The sequence below is a fragment of the Macrotis lagotis genome, chromosome 1, assembly GCF_037893015.1.
Source record: "Macrotis lagotis isolate mMagLag1 chromosome 1, bilby.v1.9.chrom.fasta, whole genome shotgun sequence".
NCBI lineage: Eukaryota > Metazoa > Chordata > Mammalia > Peramelemorphia > Peramelidae > Macrotis > Macrotis lagotis.
This window is the reverse complement of record NC_133658.1, coordinates 500,467,335-500,486,739: the sequence shown is the minus strand read 5'-3', so window position 1 is coordinate 500,486,739 and position 19,405 is coordinate 500,467,335. Positions and strand designations below refer to the sequence as shown.

At 31.1% G+C, this 19,405-nt stretch overlaps 1 protein-coding gene across 1 annotated transcript in view; it reads left to right on the top strand.

The window, feature by feature from the left end:
• The window catches only part of NCAM2 (neural cell adhesion molecule 2), a 229,607-nt gene that overhangs the window by 87,845 nt on the left and 122,357 nt on the right, over window positions 1–19,405 (top strand). Inside the window, exons 5-8 of the mRNA XM_074232316.1 lie at window positions 1,767–1,904; window positions 7,725–7,842; window positions 12,615–12,775; window positions 18,651–18,796. Of these exons, the coding sequence (XP_074088417.1) occupies window positions 1,767–1,904; window positions 7,725–7,842; window positions 12,615–12,775; window positions 18,651–18,796 (563 nt within the window). The remainder of the gene's footprint in view (window positions 1–1,766; window positions 1,905–7,724; window positions 7,843–12,614; window positions 12,776–18,650; window positions 18,797–19,405) is intronic.

Genomic DNA, 19,405 nt, shown 5'->3' with positions numbered 1-19,405 from the left:
CTTTTCTTTTTTTAGGTTTTTTTTTTGGGGGGGTTGCAAGGCAATTGGGTTAAGTGGCTTGCTCAAGGCCACACAGTTGTATAATTATTAAGTGCCTGAGGTCAGATTTGAACTCAGGTCCTTCTGACTCCAGGGCTGGTGCTCTATCCACTGTACCACCTAGCCACCCCTTAATGTTTTTTAAATATAATAAGGCTTTTAATATATATTTTAATCTAATATATTTAATATTTATATATATATTATATATATTTTTTCACTCAAAGTATTTTGTTTTAAGAGATCATTGCTAGGGGCAGCTAGGTGTCGCAGTGAATATAGCACTGGCCCTGGAGTAGGGAGAACCTGTGCTCAACCTGAGTTCAAATCCAGCCTCAGACATTTAATAATTACCTAGCTGTGTGATCTTGGGCAAATCACTTAACCTCGTTGCTTTGCAAAAAACAAAAAACAAAAAAGAAGAAGAAATTTTGGGGCAGCCAGTTAGTGCAATGGATAAAGCACTGGCTCTGGAGTCAGGAGTACCTGAGTTCAAATCCGGCCTCAGACACTTAATTATTACCTAGCTGTGTGGCCTTGGGCAAGTCACTTAACCTCAATACCCTGCAAAAACCTAAAAAAAAAAAGAGATCACTGCTAGAGGCAACACAATGGTGGGGACATTCAGACTCCAAAATACAAGGTATTAGGAGAATTTATATATCTGAATGAAATTAATATCATACACTGTTCCATGGCTAGCAATTTATTATTGGCAATAAAAGATCATGTATTTTATGAATTTGGTAGATGTGTATATACACATGCATAACATGATATTCTTACATAGTCTTAATTACAATCTATCTTTGTGATACATCTTTAGTGATAAAAGTATGTATTAAGCTAGAACAACCAGCCTGGAAATTTAGAAATTGGACTAAAATAAGAAACTCATAATCCATTTAATAATTAACAAGAGAAGATTTACTTACATCTAGGAGAAGATACTCAGAATTGTCAAAAAAAAATATTCAGAGTTGGGAAAGGATATTCATCAAGGATCCAAATCAGCTTCAGAGCTGGTGTTGATTATGTTTCTTTCCTGAGGAAGGTGCTACAATCTGTTATGAACTAGCTGTTTTTGTATTTGTACTCAGGCAAACATATTACTATCTATATCCAAATCCTAAGCCTTAGTCCCCTGAATCAATTAAATGTGAAAAGTTTCAATAACTTTTAAGGAAAAACTAGTCTAACTCATCTGATCTTAGTATATTATATCCACTAGAAGGTCCCCAAAGGAAATTTAATAATGTAGTCATTTGGACACTTATTATGACTTAAAAATTATAGAGTCATTTAACTATTTCCTCAGTATCTGTAAATTTATTAGTAGAAATATTTTATAAAGTTATTCATCTCTTTCTCTAACCCCAAAGTGCCTCTTCTAGGTAATCAAAACATCGATTCATTTGGATAGGATAATATATGTAATCTCTATGTATTGTTATTTTTAATGATTTTTGACATTCATATTCCATAGTGCAGAACTGGTGGAGGGGAGAAAGACAATAGCCTAACCATTTTATACAGAAGGAAAATATTTAATTCATTTTCAGAAAAGGGGATAATGTTATTGGGAGTTTATTAAATTACATTTGAACTTTACTTTAAATTTTTTGGTTGATGAAAACAGTAAAATAAGGGTTATATATCAACACTATAAAGCATATCAGACTCTACCTTCATTTATTGATATTTCTTCCACTTTATTAATTTTTCAGATCGATTTGCTATGTTAGCAAATAATAATCTCCAGATCCTTAATATCAACAAAAGTGATGAAGGAATATACAGATGTGAAGGAAGAGTGGAGGCTAGAGGAGAAATTGATTTTCGAGACATCATAGTTATTGTTAATGGTAAGTCATAAATCAGATATAAGTATATTTAATTAAAATTCTTTCTTGTTTTATTGTTATTGTTTCTTATCACTTAATAACAATATGAATTTTAACTGATTAAAAAGATTGCATCATAGTTTTGCAGAAAAAAAATAGACCATCATGGTAAGTTAAATGAAACAAGATACTCATCTTGTATTGTTTATTCATCCACATGTGTTACTTCTCTGGCCTTGTTCCCTAGTTTTAAAATGAGAGGGTGATACCATATGGACTCATGGATCCTTTCCCATCTAACATTCTATTATTATAATTATAAGATTAAACAATTTATATTTTGCCATTTTATCTATATCTAGTTATCTCTCTGAAAAAATAATTATGCAGTTGCATATAGAGATATTTTCTCTTACATAACAGGTTAAATAGATTTTTTTGGTCTTATTTTAAAATCTTATTGAGATCCAGTTAGCTTATAAAACTTTCTATTTCAATACTAATAATACTTACAAGTATATATAAAACATAATGTTATAAAAGAGAAAAATACAGTTTGCATTCCTTCTGTACATAAAATAGTATTGCTGACTTGAGCTCTTCATTTTGAGAATAAAATCAAGAAAAAATTTTTTCACACAACTCTTTAGTAATCTCTTCTATTTTTTTCTCTGAATTTACATAAACTTTTGTGTTGGTTCTCTGCTTTGATGTTAGAGGATTTAATGAGTAGCCCATGATTGGCAGTCATATCATTCTAGAACAAAAACAAATGAATACAATACAAAATAAAACATATTAAATGATCTGGAGGTCCATTGATAATGATAATGATAACAATAGCCAGTATTTACATGGAACTTAAAGTTTTGCAAATAAAGTTTACCTAAATTATCTCATTTGATTCTCATGATAGTCTCAAAAAGATGTACAATTATTACTTCCATTTTATAAATTCAATGTTATGTTATTTGCCCAGAATCACTCATATAGTAAGCAATCTATGAAAGATTTGAACTCAAATCTTCTGATTCCTAGCCCAACACTTTATCTACTGTACAATTGAGCTGCTGCAGTAACATGAGACTTCCAAAGAAGGAAAGCTCATTTCTAACTTCAGATATCAAGAATTATGAAAGATGATATAAAAACTTCACTAAAAAGTGATGAATATTAATTAATAATTAAGATAGGTGTGATTTGGGTGAACTGAGGTGGAAGGAGTGCATTTTGGCTAGGTATAAGGAATGATATATATCTCCTGGTGGTAAAGTATGGAGCATGTTTTCAGAGCAATGAGGAGGCCACATTAGCTGCAAAATAGAGTGTCTGAAAGAAAATAACAATTAATGTTGGAAAATTATTTCAATAGCAGACAGTAAAGGAATTCAAAAACCCAACTAAGATGGGAAGAACCAGGTTGGCAAAATAAAGTCTTACCCGAGTTCTTCCAAATTCTCCTCCAGAAAACTTTAAATAATACCTCAAAATGAATTCTGCAAAGGCAGAACCAAGAAAAGGAGGGAGTGAAACAATTTTCCAACCAAGACCTTAGAAGATTGATAGAAAAGGTCTGTCTCACTGGGGTGAGAGCAGAATGCTGGCCATCCTAGGCCATGTCTTGGCTAGCAGCAACAGACCTTGGAGCCTTCTAAATCATCACTGCTCGACTTCTAGGACTCAGCCCACAACTAATAAGAGGCTCAGACAACCAGTCAGATAGGGCAATGGGTGCTGGAAATGGGGGGAGGTTTTGATTTTTATAACTTATACATGGGTCTATGTTGTAGATGAGGAGGTGAGGAGGAACACTAACAGGAGCAGGGACGCTGGTTACAATTCCAGGATAGAAATGAGCAACTGTGGATGTTTGTAGAGCCCAGGCCAGGAAAACAGTAACCCCCAAGTCTCCTTAAATCATAACACCTTGGAAGAACTAAAAATAATCAGACCCCAAAAACCAGCTCTCAAAACAGCAGTAATAAAACCCTGAAACTTGAGACAGTGCCCTCTTTACCCCAGGAGCAGAACCCAACTTCAACATAAATTTGAAAATCATGAAATAGATTAGAAAATGATCAAACAACAACAAATATTTGACCATAGAAGCTATTATGAAGACAGATGAGATTAAAACACAAATTCAGAAACCAAACAAAGTAAAATCATTTTCAGAGTTTGAAATAAAAATATGTACTGGTCTTAGACCCACCAGCCCTGAATGAATTAAAAAAAAAAAGATTTTAAAAATCAAATAAGAAAGGTAGAGGAAAAATTAGGAAACTAAATGAGAGTGATGCAAGAAAACATGAAAAGAGATGATAGCTTGATAAAGGAGTCAAAAAATATTGAAAGTAATACCTTAAAAAAGCAGAATAGGGATAACTAGGTGGTACCATGTATAGAGCACCGGCCCTGGAGTCAGGAGTACCTGAGTTCAAATCCAGCCTCAGACAATAATTACCTAGCTGTGTGACCTTGGGCAAGCCACTTAACCCCATCTGCCTTGCAAAATACTAAAAAAAAAGCAGATCAAATAGCAAAAGAGACACAAAAATCCATTGAAGAGATAAACTCCTTTAAAAAATAGAATTGCTCAAATGGAAAAAGGAACAAAAGCTCACTGCAGAAAATTAATCCTTAAAAATTAAAATTGGGCAAGTTAGAAGCTAAAGACTCTAGGAGATATAAAGAATCAATAAAATATAATGAAAAGAATGGAAAAATTACAGCAAAATGGAATTGAAAAACCAGAGGGTGGAATAGAAATTGAAAGAATCCACCAATCACTTCCTGAAAGAGATCACAAAATGAAAATTCCCCACGAATATTATAACAAAATTCCATTAATTCTCAGGTCAAGGAGAAAATACTGCAAGCAACTAAAAGATAAGTCAAACAAATATCATGGAACTACAGTCAGTAAAACACTAGATTTTACAACTTCCCCATTAAAAGTTCAGAAGACTTGGTGTATGTTATTCCAGAGAGCAAAGGAGCTGTTTTACTAACAAGAATCACCTGCCCAGTAAAATTGAGAATAATTCTTCAGATGCAAAATCATCAAAAACTCTCCAAAGACTATTTCTTTAATTCTCTGAAAAACAATTCAACTAGAATATTCTACTTTTTAATAGTAGCTAAACCTTGTAGCAGTCAGGATGGAATAATTAAACAGCTATGAAAATGACCAAACAAAGGAAAACTTAATATAATGGAGAAACATTGTGGATTTATAGAATCTCAGGATAAAATTCCACAAGTAAAGAGTAAGTCTTCAATAACTCCAAGAAAGAATATAGAATGACTCAAGTCTTCCAAGAATTAAGTGGCAAGAAAGTTCCAGTGAAAAAAATTAAAGGAGGGGAAAAAAAGGGAATGGAATAGGCTAGGAGAGAAACTGGAAATATTAAATGGAATAGTGGACACCCTAAAAATAGAGGAAACCCCTCAAAATTCAATAACATAATAAGAAACTATTGAACAATGTAAAAAAAAACAAAATTAAAACATAAAATTCATCTCAGTATCACTAGCTGTCCACTAGTATTATCCAGGAAAAAAAACACACAAAAAAATTTCAAAACAAATAAAAAACAATTTGGATACCATATTTCAAGAAGCCATAAAAGATGCCAAGAAATACTTTAACCAGGGAAAAGTGCAATTTGATAAAAAAAATATAAAGGTCACCATCAGGAATTAGTCATAATATGTAATGGACATATCTAACGGACCCAGAAATATGATTCTTAAAGTCCAGAGCACCCAGTAAAACACATGGAGCTGAGGGGTCATGTGTCTTGTTGGTAGAACAGTAATGATTTGGTGTCACTGAGGGTGAATTGTGGATGAGATATGTACGGTATAAGAAAATTGAAAAGGTAAAGGGCAATCAGGTTAGGAAAAGCTTTCAGTACCAAAAAAGGATTTAAAATCTTGGAAGTAAGAATAAACCATTGGAGTTTATTAAGTAGTAGAGAAAAGACCTGCAATTTAGAAAAAAATTGTTTTAATGATTAAATGAAATATCGACTAAAATGAGGAGACTTGTGACAGGGAGACTGACCAGCAGGTTGTTACAATAATCCAGGGATGAGTACTCACTTCAGCAGCATATATATTAAAATTAAAACAACTTGGAAAACATTAGCATGACCCCTGCATGTATAATTCCATATGTTTTACTTTTACAACATAACTATTGTGGTAATATTTTTCATGATTACATATTTTAACTTGCATCAAGTAATTTGCTTTCTCAATGGGGGAAGTGGGAGAGAATTTTGGAACTCAAGATTTTGGAAGTGAATGTTGAAACTTGTTTTTGCAAGTAAGTGTGCGGGGAGAAAATAAAATAAAATAATAATAATAATCCAGAGATGAGGAGATGAGAGTCTGTATGAAATCCATAGGCCTTGGTAATCACTGGATAAGAGGAGGATGAGAGACACTGGCAAATCAAGGATGATGTAAACCTGGGGAACTGGGAAGATGGTGATGGCTTTGACAGTTTGGGGAAGTTTTGAATGGAAGAAGATTTGAGTACAATAATAAGTTCAGTTTTTGATATGTTAAGTTTAAGATATTTACAGGATATTGAGTCTGAAATTTTTCATAATCATTTAGATAGGAAATACTGGAGATCAGCAGGAAGTTTAGGACTGGCTAAGTAGATTAAGTATAAGCATTAAAATAATTCAATCTATGAGAACTGGTGAGATCATTAAGTAAAATAGTTTAGAGGTAGGAAAACAAATGAGATCCCAGAGTAGTGTAGCACTCATGGTTAATGGGAATGACCTAGATGAAGATCCAACAAAGGAGACTGAAAAGTAGTTTATATAGGTAAACTATATGACTTTTTTTTTATAGTAGCTAAATCTTGTAGCAGTCAGAGGGGAAAAGTACCATGAATAATTAGAGGAGAAAGTGACTGACAGTATCAAAGGCTGCATAGAGATAAAGAAGGATGAGAATTGAGCCAAAAAAAGCAATTAAATTTGGCAACTAAGAGACCATTGGTAACCTTGGAAAGAATAATTTAAGATGAATATTGAGATTGATTAGAAGACAGACTTTAGCATTATAAAGAGAATTAGAGGAAAGTGAGAGCACCTTCTCAAGAATTTTAGCCACAAAAAGCAATAGAGATGTAAGATAATAATTAGCAGGGACGGATGGAACAAGTGAAGGTTTTTAAGCATGAGGGAAACATGGGCATGTATGTAGGCAATACGGAAGTAGACAGTAGATTTGGAAGGACTGAAGATAAATGAGAGAGTGGGAAGGATTGAGGTGGGCAATCTGCTAGAAAAGATGGGATGAAATGAAATCACCATTTTAAAAGAAGAAAAATCTCAGTGTGAGACAAATATAAATATAAAAGAGATAAAGGCAGAAGGTATCAGAATAATGAGATGAAAGAGGGGAGGGGGAAAAGAGAGATCCAAGAGAACAGTTCAATTTTTTCAGTAAACTATGTACAAACTCAGAGATTAGGAAGAGATTAAGCCAAGGACGTTTTGAAGAGTGATGACGAGGTTTGGAAGAGTTGCTGTAGTGATTGGATGTAAAACAATTGCTCATTGCAATGAGGCCCAAAAATCAGATATACATATATATATATATATATATATATATATATATATATATATATGTATACATATATAGATAAATATATATACCCATTTTATGTAAGGAAAAGGAATTACATGTATATCAAAGAGAGCACTTAATATGTTTATACAACTAATATGGAAAGGTAAATTTTAAATGATTTATGGCAATGATGATTTAAAAGAATATTTACTTCAGACATAATTTTATTTTCTTTCTTAGTTCCACCAGCAATTACAATGCCACTTATATTCTTCAATGCTACTGCAGATCGACAAGAAGAAATGTTGTTATATTGTAGGGCTACTGGCTCTCCTGAGCCAAATATCAGCTGGTATAGGTAAGTGTTATTTTAAATAGTACATCAGAAAATAAGCCATAAATTTAATCTATCACTTTTCATTAATGAAATTTGTGAAATCAAAGATTTGGATGTGTCTTTGAAGTAACTTCTTCTGCTATATTTAGGCTAATTGACTAGGACATATTTTTCTTCAATTTGATCAAGTAGTGTCATTGATGAAAAATAATTATATCTATAATAGCTTTCAATATGCCCTATAAATTCTTGCTTTCCTTTAAAATATACCTTTCTAAGAGATTATGGATGCTAATAGAATGTGGAGATTTATTAGCAATATATCAACAAAAAACTTAGCATAATCAGTGGAATGGGATCAAAAAATGAGTGTCCTGATTAAGTAACATTACCAATGATGTGCTTTTTCCATTTAATCCAACATATTTGTGTGATATCTTTTTTATATGAGACAGCCTTTAAATCCAAAGGCAATAATCAACTCATTTATAATTTTTGGTTAGACCCAGACAATTGACGATTCATAGCCAAAGAAAAAATGCAGACCAAAGTATACTATTTTCGCTTTTTAAAACTTTTTTTGCTTTTTTTTCCCCCCTTTCATTCTGATTCTTCTTTCACAACATGATCAATATGGAAATAGGCCAAACATGATTGTATATGAATAATCTATATCAATTTACTCACTGTCATTGGGATGGCAGAGCTAAAATAATATTTAAAAAAGAAGGACAGATGGGGAGATAAATCAAAGAAAATCAACATAATAATAAAGAATCATTAAAGATCTATAAATAACCCAAAATCAAAGTAGAAAGCTTTAGTGGTTACAGCAGGGGAACATACCAGAACTGGGACTAAAGCTGTACTAGATAAAGATATCCAGCGACACCCTAGGAACTCTAATGTAGACAATCACCTGAAACAGTAAGGCCAGAGAGTACTCACCACCCTTGACTATAGATGTTTGCTTTAGGTTTTAGATACTGCTTAGCATTTTTAAGAAAATTTCCTTTTAAGCTTTCTAGCATTTTTAATAGAAATGGGTATTATGTTTTCTAAACACTTTTACTTTATTGATATAGTCATGATTTTTCTTGATTTTTGTTATTAATATGGTCAGTTTCTCTTATGGTTTTCATAATATAGAACTAGCTCTGCATTTCTGGTCATTGCACAAAAATTTTGTGATACATTACTGTAATCTCCTTGCTAGTGTTTTATTTTAATCAAAATTCATTGTGGAAATTGGCCTGTAGTATTCTTTGTTTTTTGCTTTTCCAAGTTCAGGTACTAAAATATTTATGTGTTAGAAGGAATTTGTAGAGCTTCTTATCTGTTTTTTTTTCAAATGATTATATAATGTAGGAATTAATTGTTCCTTAAATGTTTGGTAGAATTCACTTGTGAGTTCATCTGTTCCTGGGGATTTTTGCTTATGAAGTTATTTGTGGTTATTTTATGTTTTTTCTATTTATTTTAGTATTCTATTTCATGTTATATTAGTTTGGGCAATTTAAATTTTTGTGATTATTCATCCTTTTCATTTAGATTGTCAGTTTTATTACCACATAATTTGACAAAACATTTTCTAATAATTGTTTTAATTTCATCTTCATTAATTCTTTTCACCTTTTTCATTTTTAATATTGGCAATTTGGTTTCCCTTCTTTTTTAAATAAAGTTAATAATTAATAATTGGTCTCATTGGATTATTTTTTCATAAAAGCAGCTCCCAGCTTTATTTATTAATTCAGTGTTTGTTTTTTATTGTCAATTTTATTAAACTCTCCTTTGATTTTCAGAATGTCTGTTTTGATTTTTAATTGGGAAACTTTAATTTGTTCTTTTTCTAGTTTTTTTAAATTGCAACTCAATTCTCTGATCTGTTTTTTCTCTTTGTTGTTAATGTAAGCATTTAGAGATACAGTTTATCTGCATCTAAAAAGTAACCTCTTAGTAATTTGATTAGAAAGCCAATAAATTTTTATATCTATTTAGACAATATTCTTAATATAATTTTATGTCATCATATCCTAAATATAAGCTTAAATAATTATCCAGTTACATAGTCTTCCTTTATTCTAGAAAATGTTTTGTAATTGTATTTCTATAAGTTCTGATGTCTCTTGCAAAGTAGACTTCCAAATATTCTTTAAATTCATTTTTTATTCTAAATCTTATTTCTTTTTCTGTCTGCTCCCTTTGAGTTTTATTAGTAATATATACTATATTTTATATTAGAAATTATATTTTGTTGGTTATATATTAATGATTTCATGATTTTATTTCTTCTTTCTTTGATGAAGTTATTAAATGATTCAGTTATTTTAGACTTGAATTCCTTATCTTCGCTAAATAAGCAATCATATCTTGCTTAAAAAGCAATGATATTGCTCTTTTTGCCTGTTAGCTCTCTCAGTTTCTTTACATTGTATATATCTAACATTTCTAGTACTATAGTAAATAATAGTGCTGATAGTGTACACATCTCATTTTCTTACTGGGTTTTCTTTCTATTTTCTATTTTTCTATTGCAGGTACTTCTAGTTCTTGGATTTAAATATACTCTATATATTATTAAGGAATGGTACATATATTTCTATGCTTTTTAGTCTTTTTGAACATAAATTAGGGTTATTTTATCTAGGTTTTTCTGTATCTGTTGGTATAATCATTTGATTTTTTATTTTGTGATTGATCTCACATATGCCTATAATTTTTTAATGTTGACAAAATCCTGAACTCTATTTTTCCTTCTCATTCAAATACGTATTCATTTAAGTTATTCATTTTTCTGCTTGTTCCTTTTAAGCATACATGTTTTTATTGATGCCCCATGTAGTATCATGATTACTACACCTGCTTTTTTCTAATAAGTTTATTAAGTTCTTGTTTAAATTCCTATAATTTTAATTCCATAAAAATCTTTATATTTCAAGTATGTTTCTTACAAACAACTTACAGTTGGAATCTGTTTTCTAATCCATTCTGTTACCACCCTCTGTTTTGGAAGTTAGTTGGTCCCATTTACATTTATAACTAAGATTGTTAATTATGTTTTCCCTTCAGCATATCCTGTTGGAATTTTTTCTTTCTTTATCCTTTGATGTCCTTTTTTTTTACAGTTAACATAAGAAAATAAGAAAAAAATGTAATAGGATAAATACTAGTAATTTATAATACTATAATACTGATCTAATTTTACTTCTCTATCCCTTCATCAAATCCAGACAGCTCACCAATTCTTTCATTTTCTTTCTCTCTCCTTTAACACATATATATATATAAAATATATCTTTTAAAATTTTTATTGATCTATGAATAACCTGAATACCCATTTAATATCTTTAATCCTTCAGTGGAAATATTTCTGTTTGCATATTCAAATTTTCATTTTTGAAAAATCCATGTTTCCTCAAGACACCTTTGCTGATAAATTTTGAAGCCATAGGACTCTATCCTATATTTTCTCTTGACTTTTAAAATTTGTTATCTTTAAAATTATAGGACAAATCAAACTGATTCTCCTCTGTCAGAGTGGTTGCTTTCTGCTAAAATGGTCAATATTTCTGCCTCTAAAAACATTTATTTCTCATTAGTCAGGATTAAGTTCAAAATGCTAACTCTCATAATTTCTCCCTTTTCAAGTATGAAAGTATAATAATAGCTAAAATTTGTATTATACCATGTTACTTCATTTCATCAAAATCTCTACTTTATAAATGATGAAACTGAAAACAAAAACTAAATGATTTGGGGGCAACTAGGTGGCACAGTGGATAGAGCACCAGCCCTGGAGTCAGGAGTACCTGAATTCAAATCTGGCCTCAGACACTTAATAATCGCCTAGCTGCGTGGCCTTGGGCAAGCCACTTAACCCCATTGCCTTGTAAAAACCTAAAAACAAAAATTAAGTGATTTGCTCTCTGTTACAACTGGTAAGTAACTGAGGTAGATTAGAATTCAAGTCTCCACCATAAGATGAGCACTCTATTATGCAAACCAGCTGCTTCTATAATAATATTTTATAATCAGATAAATATGACAATTATAAATGTGTTAAAATTTTCAAATCACTTTACAGCTATTATTTTATTTATCATTCAAGAAAACCTATAATTCATTAGTTTCTTTTCTGTTAACATGGAGAGATCTTCATCTGCTTTACCAGATGTCCAAATAAATTAATGAATACCCCATCCTTATTATATCCTTCTTATGCCAGGGTTGTCATGGATTGTCTCAGCTCCTCCTATCTTTATCTAAGAGTAGAAATTATCTCACTTTTATATTTATATCACTAGCACTTGGCTTAGAACTTGACATTTAAGTAATTAATTAATTAATGTCTCTTATTTTGTTCATTGATTTCTTCTTTTTGTCTGTCAGCAAAAAAAATGGCAACAGTCTTCTTTATCAAAGAAAACAAATAATGTAAATGTAAACAAAGTTTAATGTTTGAATTTTAGAGAATTATTAGTAACATAATTTTTCTACTTATTCAAATCTAATACTTCATTTTAAGGAGAAAATCTTCAAGAATAATTCAAGTATCCCAAAATGAATTTTAATCTGATACCTAAAATTAATTTTTGATAGTAATATGACCAGATCTTTCAATATTAGTAACTTTGGAATGATGGATATTTATTCCTAGTTCAGAAATTTATGTGAAATTTCCTGAAATTAGGAAGTAAACTCTAAAAAAGTAAGCTCTCTGTATCTCTCCCCATCTCTCTCTCTCTCTCTCTCTCTCTCTCTCTCTCTCTCTCTCTCTCTCTCTCTCTCAGGAATGGCAAGCTAATTGAAGACAATGAAAAATATACATTGAAAAAAAACAATACTGAACTAAGTGTCAGAAACATCATAAATAGTGATGGAGGACCTTATGTCTGTAAAGCCACAAACATAGCTGGAAAAGATGAAAAGCAATCATTCCTACAAGTCTTTGGTAAGTAATAAATGATTGTTTTATAACCTACTTACATTTAGTTAATAATAAATATAATAGATTAAACATTCTTTCCAAAAATGTATGTTTGGAATGATCCTTATTTTTATTTACTGCCATAGGTATTTAGTAAGTAATGATCTTTTATTTATAGATATATCAATTCCTTCCTAGAAAAGGTGATAAATAGCAATGAGAAGTTTAGACTAATTGTGTATATGGCTTAGGAATGGTGGCCTAAATAATTTTTAGCATGAATTGAACCTTCTTGACATATGCAACCAAGTTTTTAAAAGCTTTGCTTACTGAAGATACTTAATTTTCACAGTATTATCTCATTATTTCTTTTAAATACACTAAATATATATATATATATATGTATGAATAGCTTTTGTTAAAGTATTCTAAAATACTTAAAAACTAAACAGAGAGAAAAATAAGTAAGCATGAAGTAGATATTTCCTTGGGATTGCTTTACCAAAACATTTTTTTCAAAAACACTTTAATATTTTTAAAACTACTTCTTGTGGTCGTTAAGTCTGAACTGAGCTATTATTACCTCAGAGGTAGGAAAGGTGGGTTCTTGACCTGCCTCTGATAGACTTAGGCTGTTTGACTCTGGACAAGTCATTTAATCTCTCACTACTCCAAAGAAACTCTTTACCACTCAAAATTGAACCAAAGTTGTGGCTTTATATTGGTAGACACTCCTTGCCATTTCTCTACATTAATGAAATTGCAAGTCCTAATTTTTAAAGAGTTTAAAGTGATAAATCTATATATTTGAATATAATTTCCAGGAAATAAGATCCAAGCTATACTTAGATATTTGCAAACTAAGGACTCACTGATTTCTCAGTGACATTAAGAGTGAATAGATCCTTGGGGCAGCTAGGTGGCATAGTGGATAAAGCACCAGCCCTGGAGTCAGGAGTACCTGGGTTCAAATCCAGTCTCAGACACTTAATAATTACCTATCTGTGTGGCCTTGGGCAAGCCACTTAACCCTATTTGCCTTGCAAAAAAAAACCTAAAAAAAAGAGTGAATAGATCCTTGTTTTTTAAGGCAAGTAGCCAAGTGATTTCCCTCTACCATAAATCCCTTTGGAATTCTCTTTACTTTTCTGCAAAAATATTTCTATTAATGATAGGAATTTTCCAGACCACTATAATCCCCATAGTTTGGCCAACACACTATTATTCCTCATAACTATTATTTCTATATTTAAAGAGCTAAGAAGGAGAAAAGGAGTTTTATCCTTTCGATGACATTTATAGAAAAAACTGATTCTCCCCATACCAGAAATGCCTTTTTTAAAAACATTTTTCTATATATCATGTCATGAAAAAATGAATCAGAACAAAATGGAAAACCATGAGAAAGAAAAAAAATCAGTGAAAATAGTATATTTTAATCTGCTTTCAGGCTTCATAATTCTTTTTTTCTTAATGAGGATGGCATTTTCCATCACAAGTCTTTAAGAATTCAGATATGCCTTTTTAATGGAACATTAAATCAGTTCATGTTTACAATAAATATTAGTGATGCAGATACAACTAATCCTGAAGCTATTAAAATTGTAAAGTATAAAGAAAACAATGATTTTTTTCAGGCTTTCACCCTTGAGACAAATCTTACAAAAGAAACATTTCAAAGCCTAAGAGTATAAATAAGTATATAAAGACCCCATTACTAAGAAGTACATTGTTCTAATAATGATAGATATCTAATAAATAGTACTCCTAAACTTTAGCACTGAGCAACAACCACCTTTCATGCCTTCCTTTCTACCACAGTTATTACAAAGAAAATAAAATCAATGATTAAAATTTTTTTCACCTTTTTTCCCCAGCCAATTCTTTTTTAGAGGTGCTAAAAAGTAGCAAAATGGCTGATTGGAATTTTATAGCTGATTGAAATTGGAATCGTCAAACTCTGAGCAGGAGCTTGGCAGTGAGAGAAATGAACTATGAGCCACATGAACAGGGGAATTGTGCTGCTTCTCTCTCAAGTCTTCAGTCTATATGATAGACTGAATTATAGCCATCTATCAATTATATTACTAGTCATATAACTGACTCCCATGGTTATAGTTCTTTAAGGACTGGAAAGCACTTTAAAGAGGAGAAAATTCCAAAGGAAAAGATGACCTCCAAATCATTTATAATTGTCTTTGGAAGACAGTTTTATACTTCTTTTTTCAATATGGGAGAATTCCTGTTTATTAAGGTATCATTTAAGAGTTCTTTTGGAGGCATGAATTTTTGATTGTAAAGCTATGAAACTTCTTTTCTACTATGACAAAAAAATATAGCTGGCTCTTCCATTTCACTTAGCAATTCATGAGTGGCCTAAGAGTAATCATATTTGAAGTCTCAAAATTAGCATCATATAAATGAAAATCTAACATTATCCTTTAATATTATGACAGCAACAAATTTAGTTTAAAAAATATCTGAAACCAAATAGAAGAGGGGTCATACAAAAGGATCCCTGAAGCTAGCTACAACTGCCTTATTTTAAAAATATAACATGATCTATGCTTTATTGTATTTTAATTTTGTTATATATTCCCAATTATATTATATTCTGGCTCAGCCAGGGAGATTTTGGGTCCTATGTTTGACACCTCTGCTTTTAAAAAACAAACGGCAACACCCAAAACATTTAGGCTGTCTATCACAGTGCAACATATTTATCTATTGTCCTTTCCTTACAGCCTCTGAATTTCCATGAGGTACTTAGGAACCAATAAGAACTATGGAGATAGAGAAGCAAGAAGTTTTACTCAACATATACTCATGACCAGAAATAGCCGAGGAAGAGAAGCTATCTAGATAGATCATGTGATCCTCAGGTTAAGAGTGGCACCAGAAATTTGGCCATATGAAAGAATTTGTATGGGGGCTAAAATAGGTTCTTTCCTTAACCTTTGTTCAAAGGAGTTAAATCCAAGAAAGTCAGCCCAGCTGAGGAACACTACAACAGATTGATGATAAGGGGTCATAGGACTCAGGTCTTGATATGCAAGAATCCTTATAGAATCCTAAGGTGACATGAAAGATTCTAATAGTAAAGGGACTGAGTCATTACAACCACCACATGAAGGGGAAAAAATAGGTTTTAGTTGGCAATTTGAATAGCCATGTCATAATACCTATTATTGTCTCTTTCCTGGTTTATGAAAATGAAAACTTTGTTAAATTAGGGAACACCTAAATAGTAAATAAAATTTAATATGGAAAAATGCTTTGTGTTACTTTTTTGAAGGATATAACAATATTTAATTGATATTTAAGTAGCCCAGGAATTTGTAAGCTGTTAACTAGGGCTAGGAGAACTTACATGCTCTCCTTTGCCTCTAGAGAAGAGATAACCTGCAAGTTTCCTGCTTTGTGTTCTTTATTATAGACCTATTTGACCTCTAGGTACTTTCTCTTCTGCCACTCCTTCTGACTGCACCTAACTTAAGAAAAAAAAAATTATAAGGTGGCATTATAAATGTATTAGAAATTGAGATTTGTAATTGATGTGTAATAATATCTTTATAGTAAATTTTATGGGGTAAAGACTTTTATACATTTTAAAAACATCTAATGGATTTATGGAGGCTTGCTACTATGATTAAGAACAAACAACACAAATCTCACTCCCCTTGTTGGAGGTGATAAATATGTTGCTCGAATTAAAGAGGCGATTTTTACATAAACTGAATTGAAGTTACTTTGAAATAATTGAGTAACTTATTAGCTGTACCTGAATTGTAATAGACCATGCAATTCAATATAAAAGTTTAAACAGGTGATGGAAGTTTTTTTGATCTCTTGAAATAACGATATGAGAAATATTATGTGTTTGTTCTTTATGATATAGAAGTCATAAAAATAATTTTGCAGCACAAATTAACAGGCTCCAAAAGCAGAATGATAGAAGCTGTCATGTGAAACCTCTCTTTATCTCTCTTGTATGATTAAAACTCAGGAACAAATGAGAGAATGGAAACTGGGTTATGATCACAAAAGAATTAGATCCCACTCTTTGGGTGATTTAAAAGGTAATAGGTAAAAGGTTGAAGGGAGCTGAGAATACCACCATGTGTCTTTGAAAATGAGCTAATTGATAAATGGGCTCTCAGTTTCAGAGTGCTGCCAGAAATTTTTTGAGATTTTTAAATGTCACCATTAGTAGTTATAAAATCCAGATTTGATTTGGTTGAAATCTGTCCTGAAACTAAATCAAAATATATTCTAAATGTGTTCTCCTATCTGGATAATTGTGTCAAACCAGATCTTAATGCAAATTATATTTGCTACTTAGCATTAAGATAATATGCTGGAAAATGCATGAACCAGGAAAAATCAGGAAAAAAAATTCAAAATCTGGTCTCAGAAAATTGTAAGCTGTGTGATCTTAAGCAATTTACCTCACATCTCTTTACCTCAGTTTGCTAATCTATAAAGAGGATGAAAATAGCACCGACTCCCAGAGTTTTTGAGAGAACCAAATGATATAATAATTCTGAAGTGCTCAATGTGATACCTAACATAAATTTGATAAATCATTGTATTAAAAATATTGTTAGAAAAATAAATTCCCTTTTAATATGAATTCTTTTGGCTTATAGATTTAATTGCTAACTTTAATTTATATTCCCTTACTACTTTCAAAGATTTACACATTTTCATATCTTTTCTATGATTATTATAGTATATAAATTAAATGCAATTCATTGACTTATAAAAACTATTAAAATGCTCTAATATAGATTTGCAATTTTTCTTTGTAATGTCAGCCACCTCTGGATATTCCATGAATTATGAGTCCTTTTGCAATATTAGTTACCAGATCTAAATCATCAAATCTTTTTTTCCTTTCAAGATTCAGAGTTTTTGAGGAATTTAGAACATAAGTAAATCCTTATAAAGAGCAAGACTTTATTGCATTAGATTTTAGTGTTTGTTTCACTTAAGAAAATATAGGAAAATATTTAAGTTCTATAAAATACCATATAATTCATATTACCAACTGATTTTTAAGAAAGGTAAATCTGTGGTTATTGAAATTGTTTGTTTTTTGAGATGATAACTACTTTCTCTATTTGAGATCAGGAAAAATTCATTCAGTGTTTTCCTCTTATATTAAGTTGGTTTAAAGTATATAGAATTCAGCTTTTAATCTATTATTAACCTTTAAATAGAAAATATCAAAAAAAGAAAAAGTAAGACCAATGAAAAGTAGGCTTCTTATGATATGATCAGATTGATTTTAAATTATTAAACCTTTTGATGAATCAAAAATAAGTATTGATACAATTTTGGAAGCAAGTATTAAATGTAGCAGAACATCATTATCTTCAGAAAAAAAGTTAAATCTATAAGTATTTTGTTTTCCCTTATTAGATAACTAAAGAATTCAACCATCATAAAGGTAATTTCATGGTTGATCTTTTGTGTTTTAAGCAATTAAATATATATATATATATATATTTTGGGATTTGCAAGGCAATGGGGTTAAGTGACTTGCCCAAGGCCACACAGCTAGGTAATTATTAAGTGTCTAAGGTCATATTTGAACTCAGGTCCTCCTCACTCCAGGGCTGGTGCTCTATCCACTGTGCCACCTAGCTGCCCCTAAAAATATTTTTAAAGGGGCAATTAGGTGGCACAATGGATAGAGCACCAGCCCTGGAATCACTAAGTTCAAATTTGGCCTTAGACAATTAATATTTTCTTAGCTGTGTGACCTTGGGCAAGTCATTTAACCCCATTGCTTTGCCTATACACACACATACACACACACAAACACACACACGTACGTATGTATATTTAAAGTGCTGACATGAGTTTATTCAACATATACATTTTGTTTTTACAGTACAGCCTCACATAATACAACTTAAAAATGAAACAACATTTGAGAATAGTCAGATAACACTTGTATGTGAAGCAGAAGGAGAACCCATTCCTGAAATCACATGGAAAAGGGCTCTGGATGGAATAACTTTTTCTGAAGGAGACAAGGTAAAAAAATCCTTTCCTAATTATTTTGTTATAAAATCATGTTTTAATATTTGAAAATTTCCTGAAATTTTCATATTGTACAAAATACTATAGCTGATCACCTGTTAAGAGACATAAATCACCTCAAGTCAAAGTAAAATAAATTAGCTTTATCATTATTTCAGAGAAATACAAATAGAAAATATTTGCCTTTGTTCTCTTAGTCTTTTAAAGAACTTCACATCTGTTTCCAGTTTACCACATCATATGCCTTCTCATATATTTGATGTTCCAACCAAACTGACTTACTTTTTTCTTCCCCACATACTGCCCTCCAAATCAGGGAGGTAGTTCTTATTCTGAGATCTCTGAATTTGCATACTTTAAAATTTTTTGATAAATCTTTTTTAATATAATAGATTTTCTTTGTAATTCATAATTTAACTTTGTACATTTAAAAATATTTTGAGAATGGATTCATAGACTTCAGTTGACTACCTAGGAGATCCATAGTATGCTCTGTATGTGGACAGACCATAGACTACATTGCTGAAATACACTTCTTCCTGATCTTTGCCTTTCTTCACATCTCAGCTCAGTTGCCATCTCCAATACAATGGTTTTCCTCTT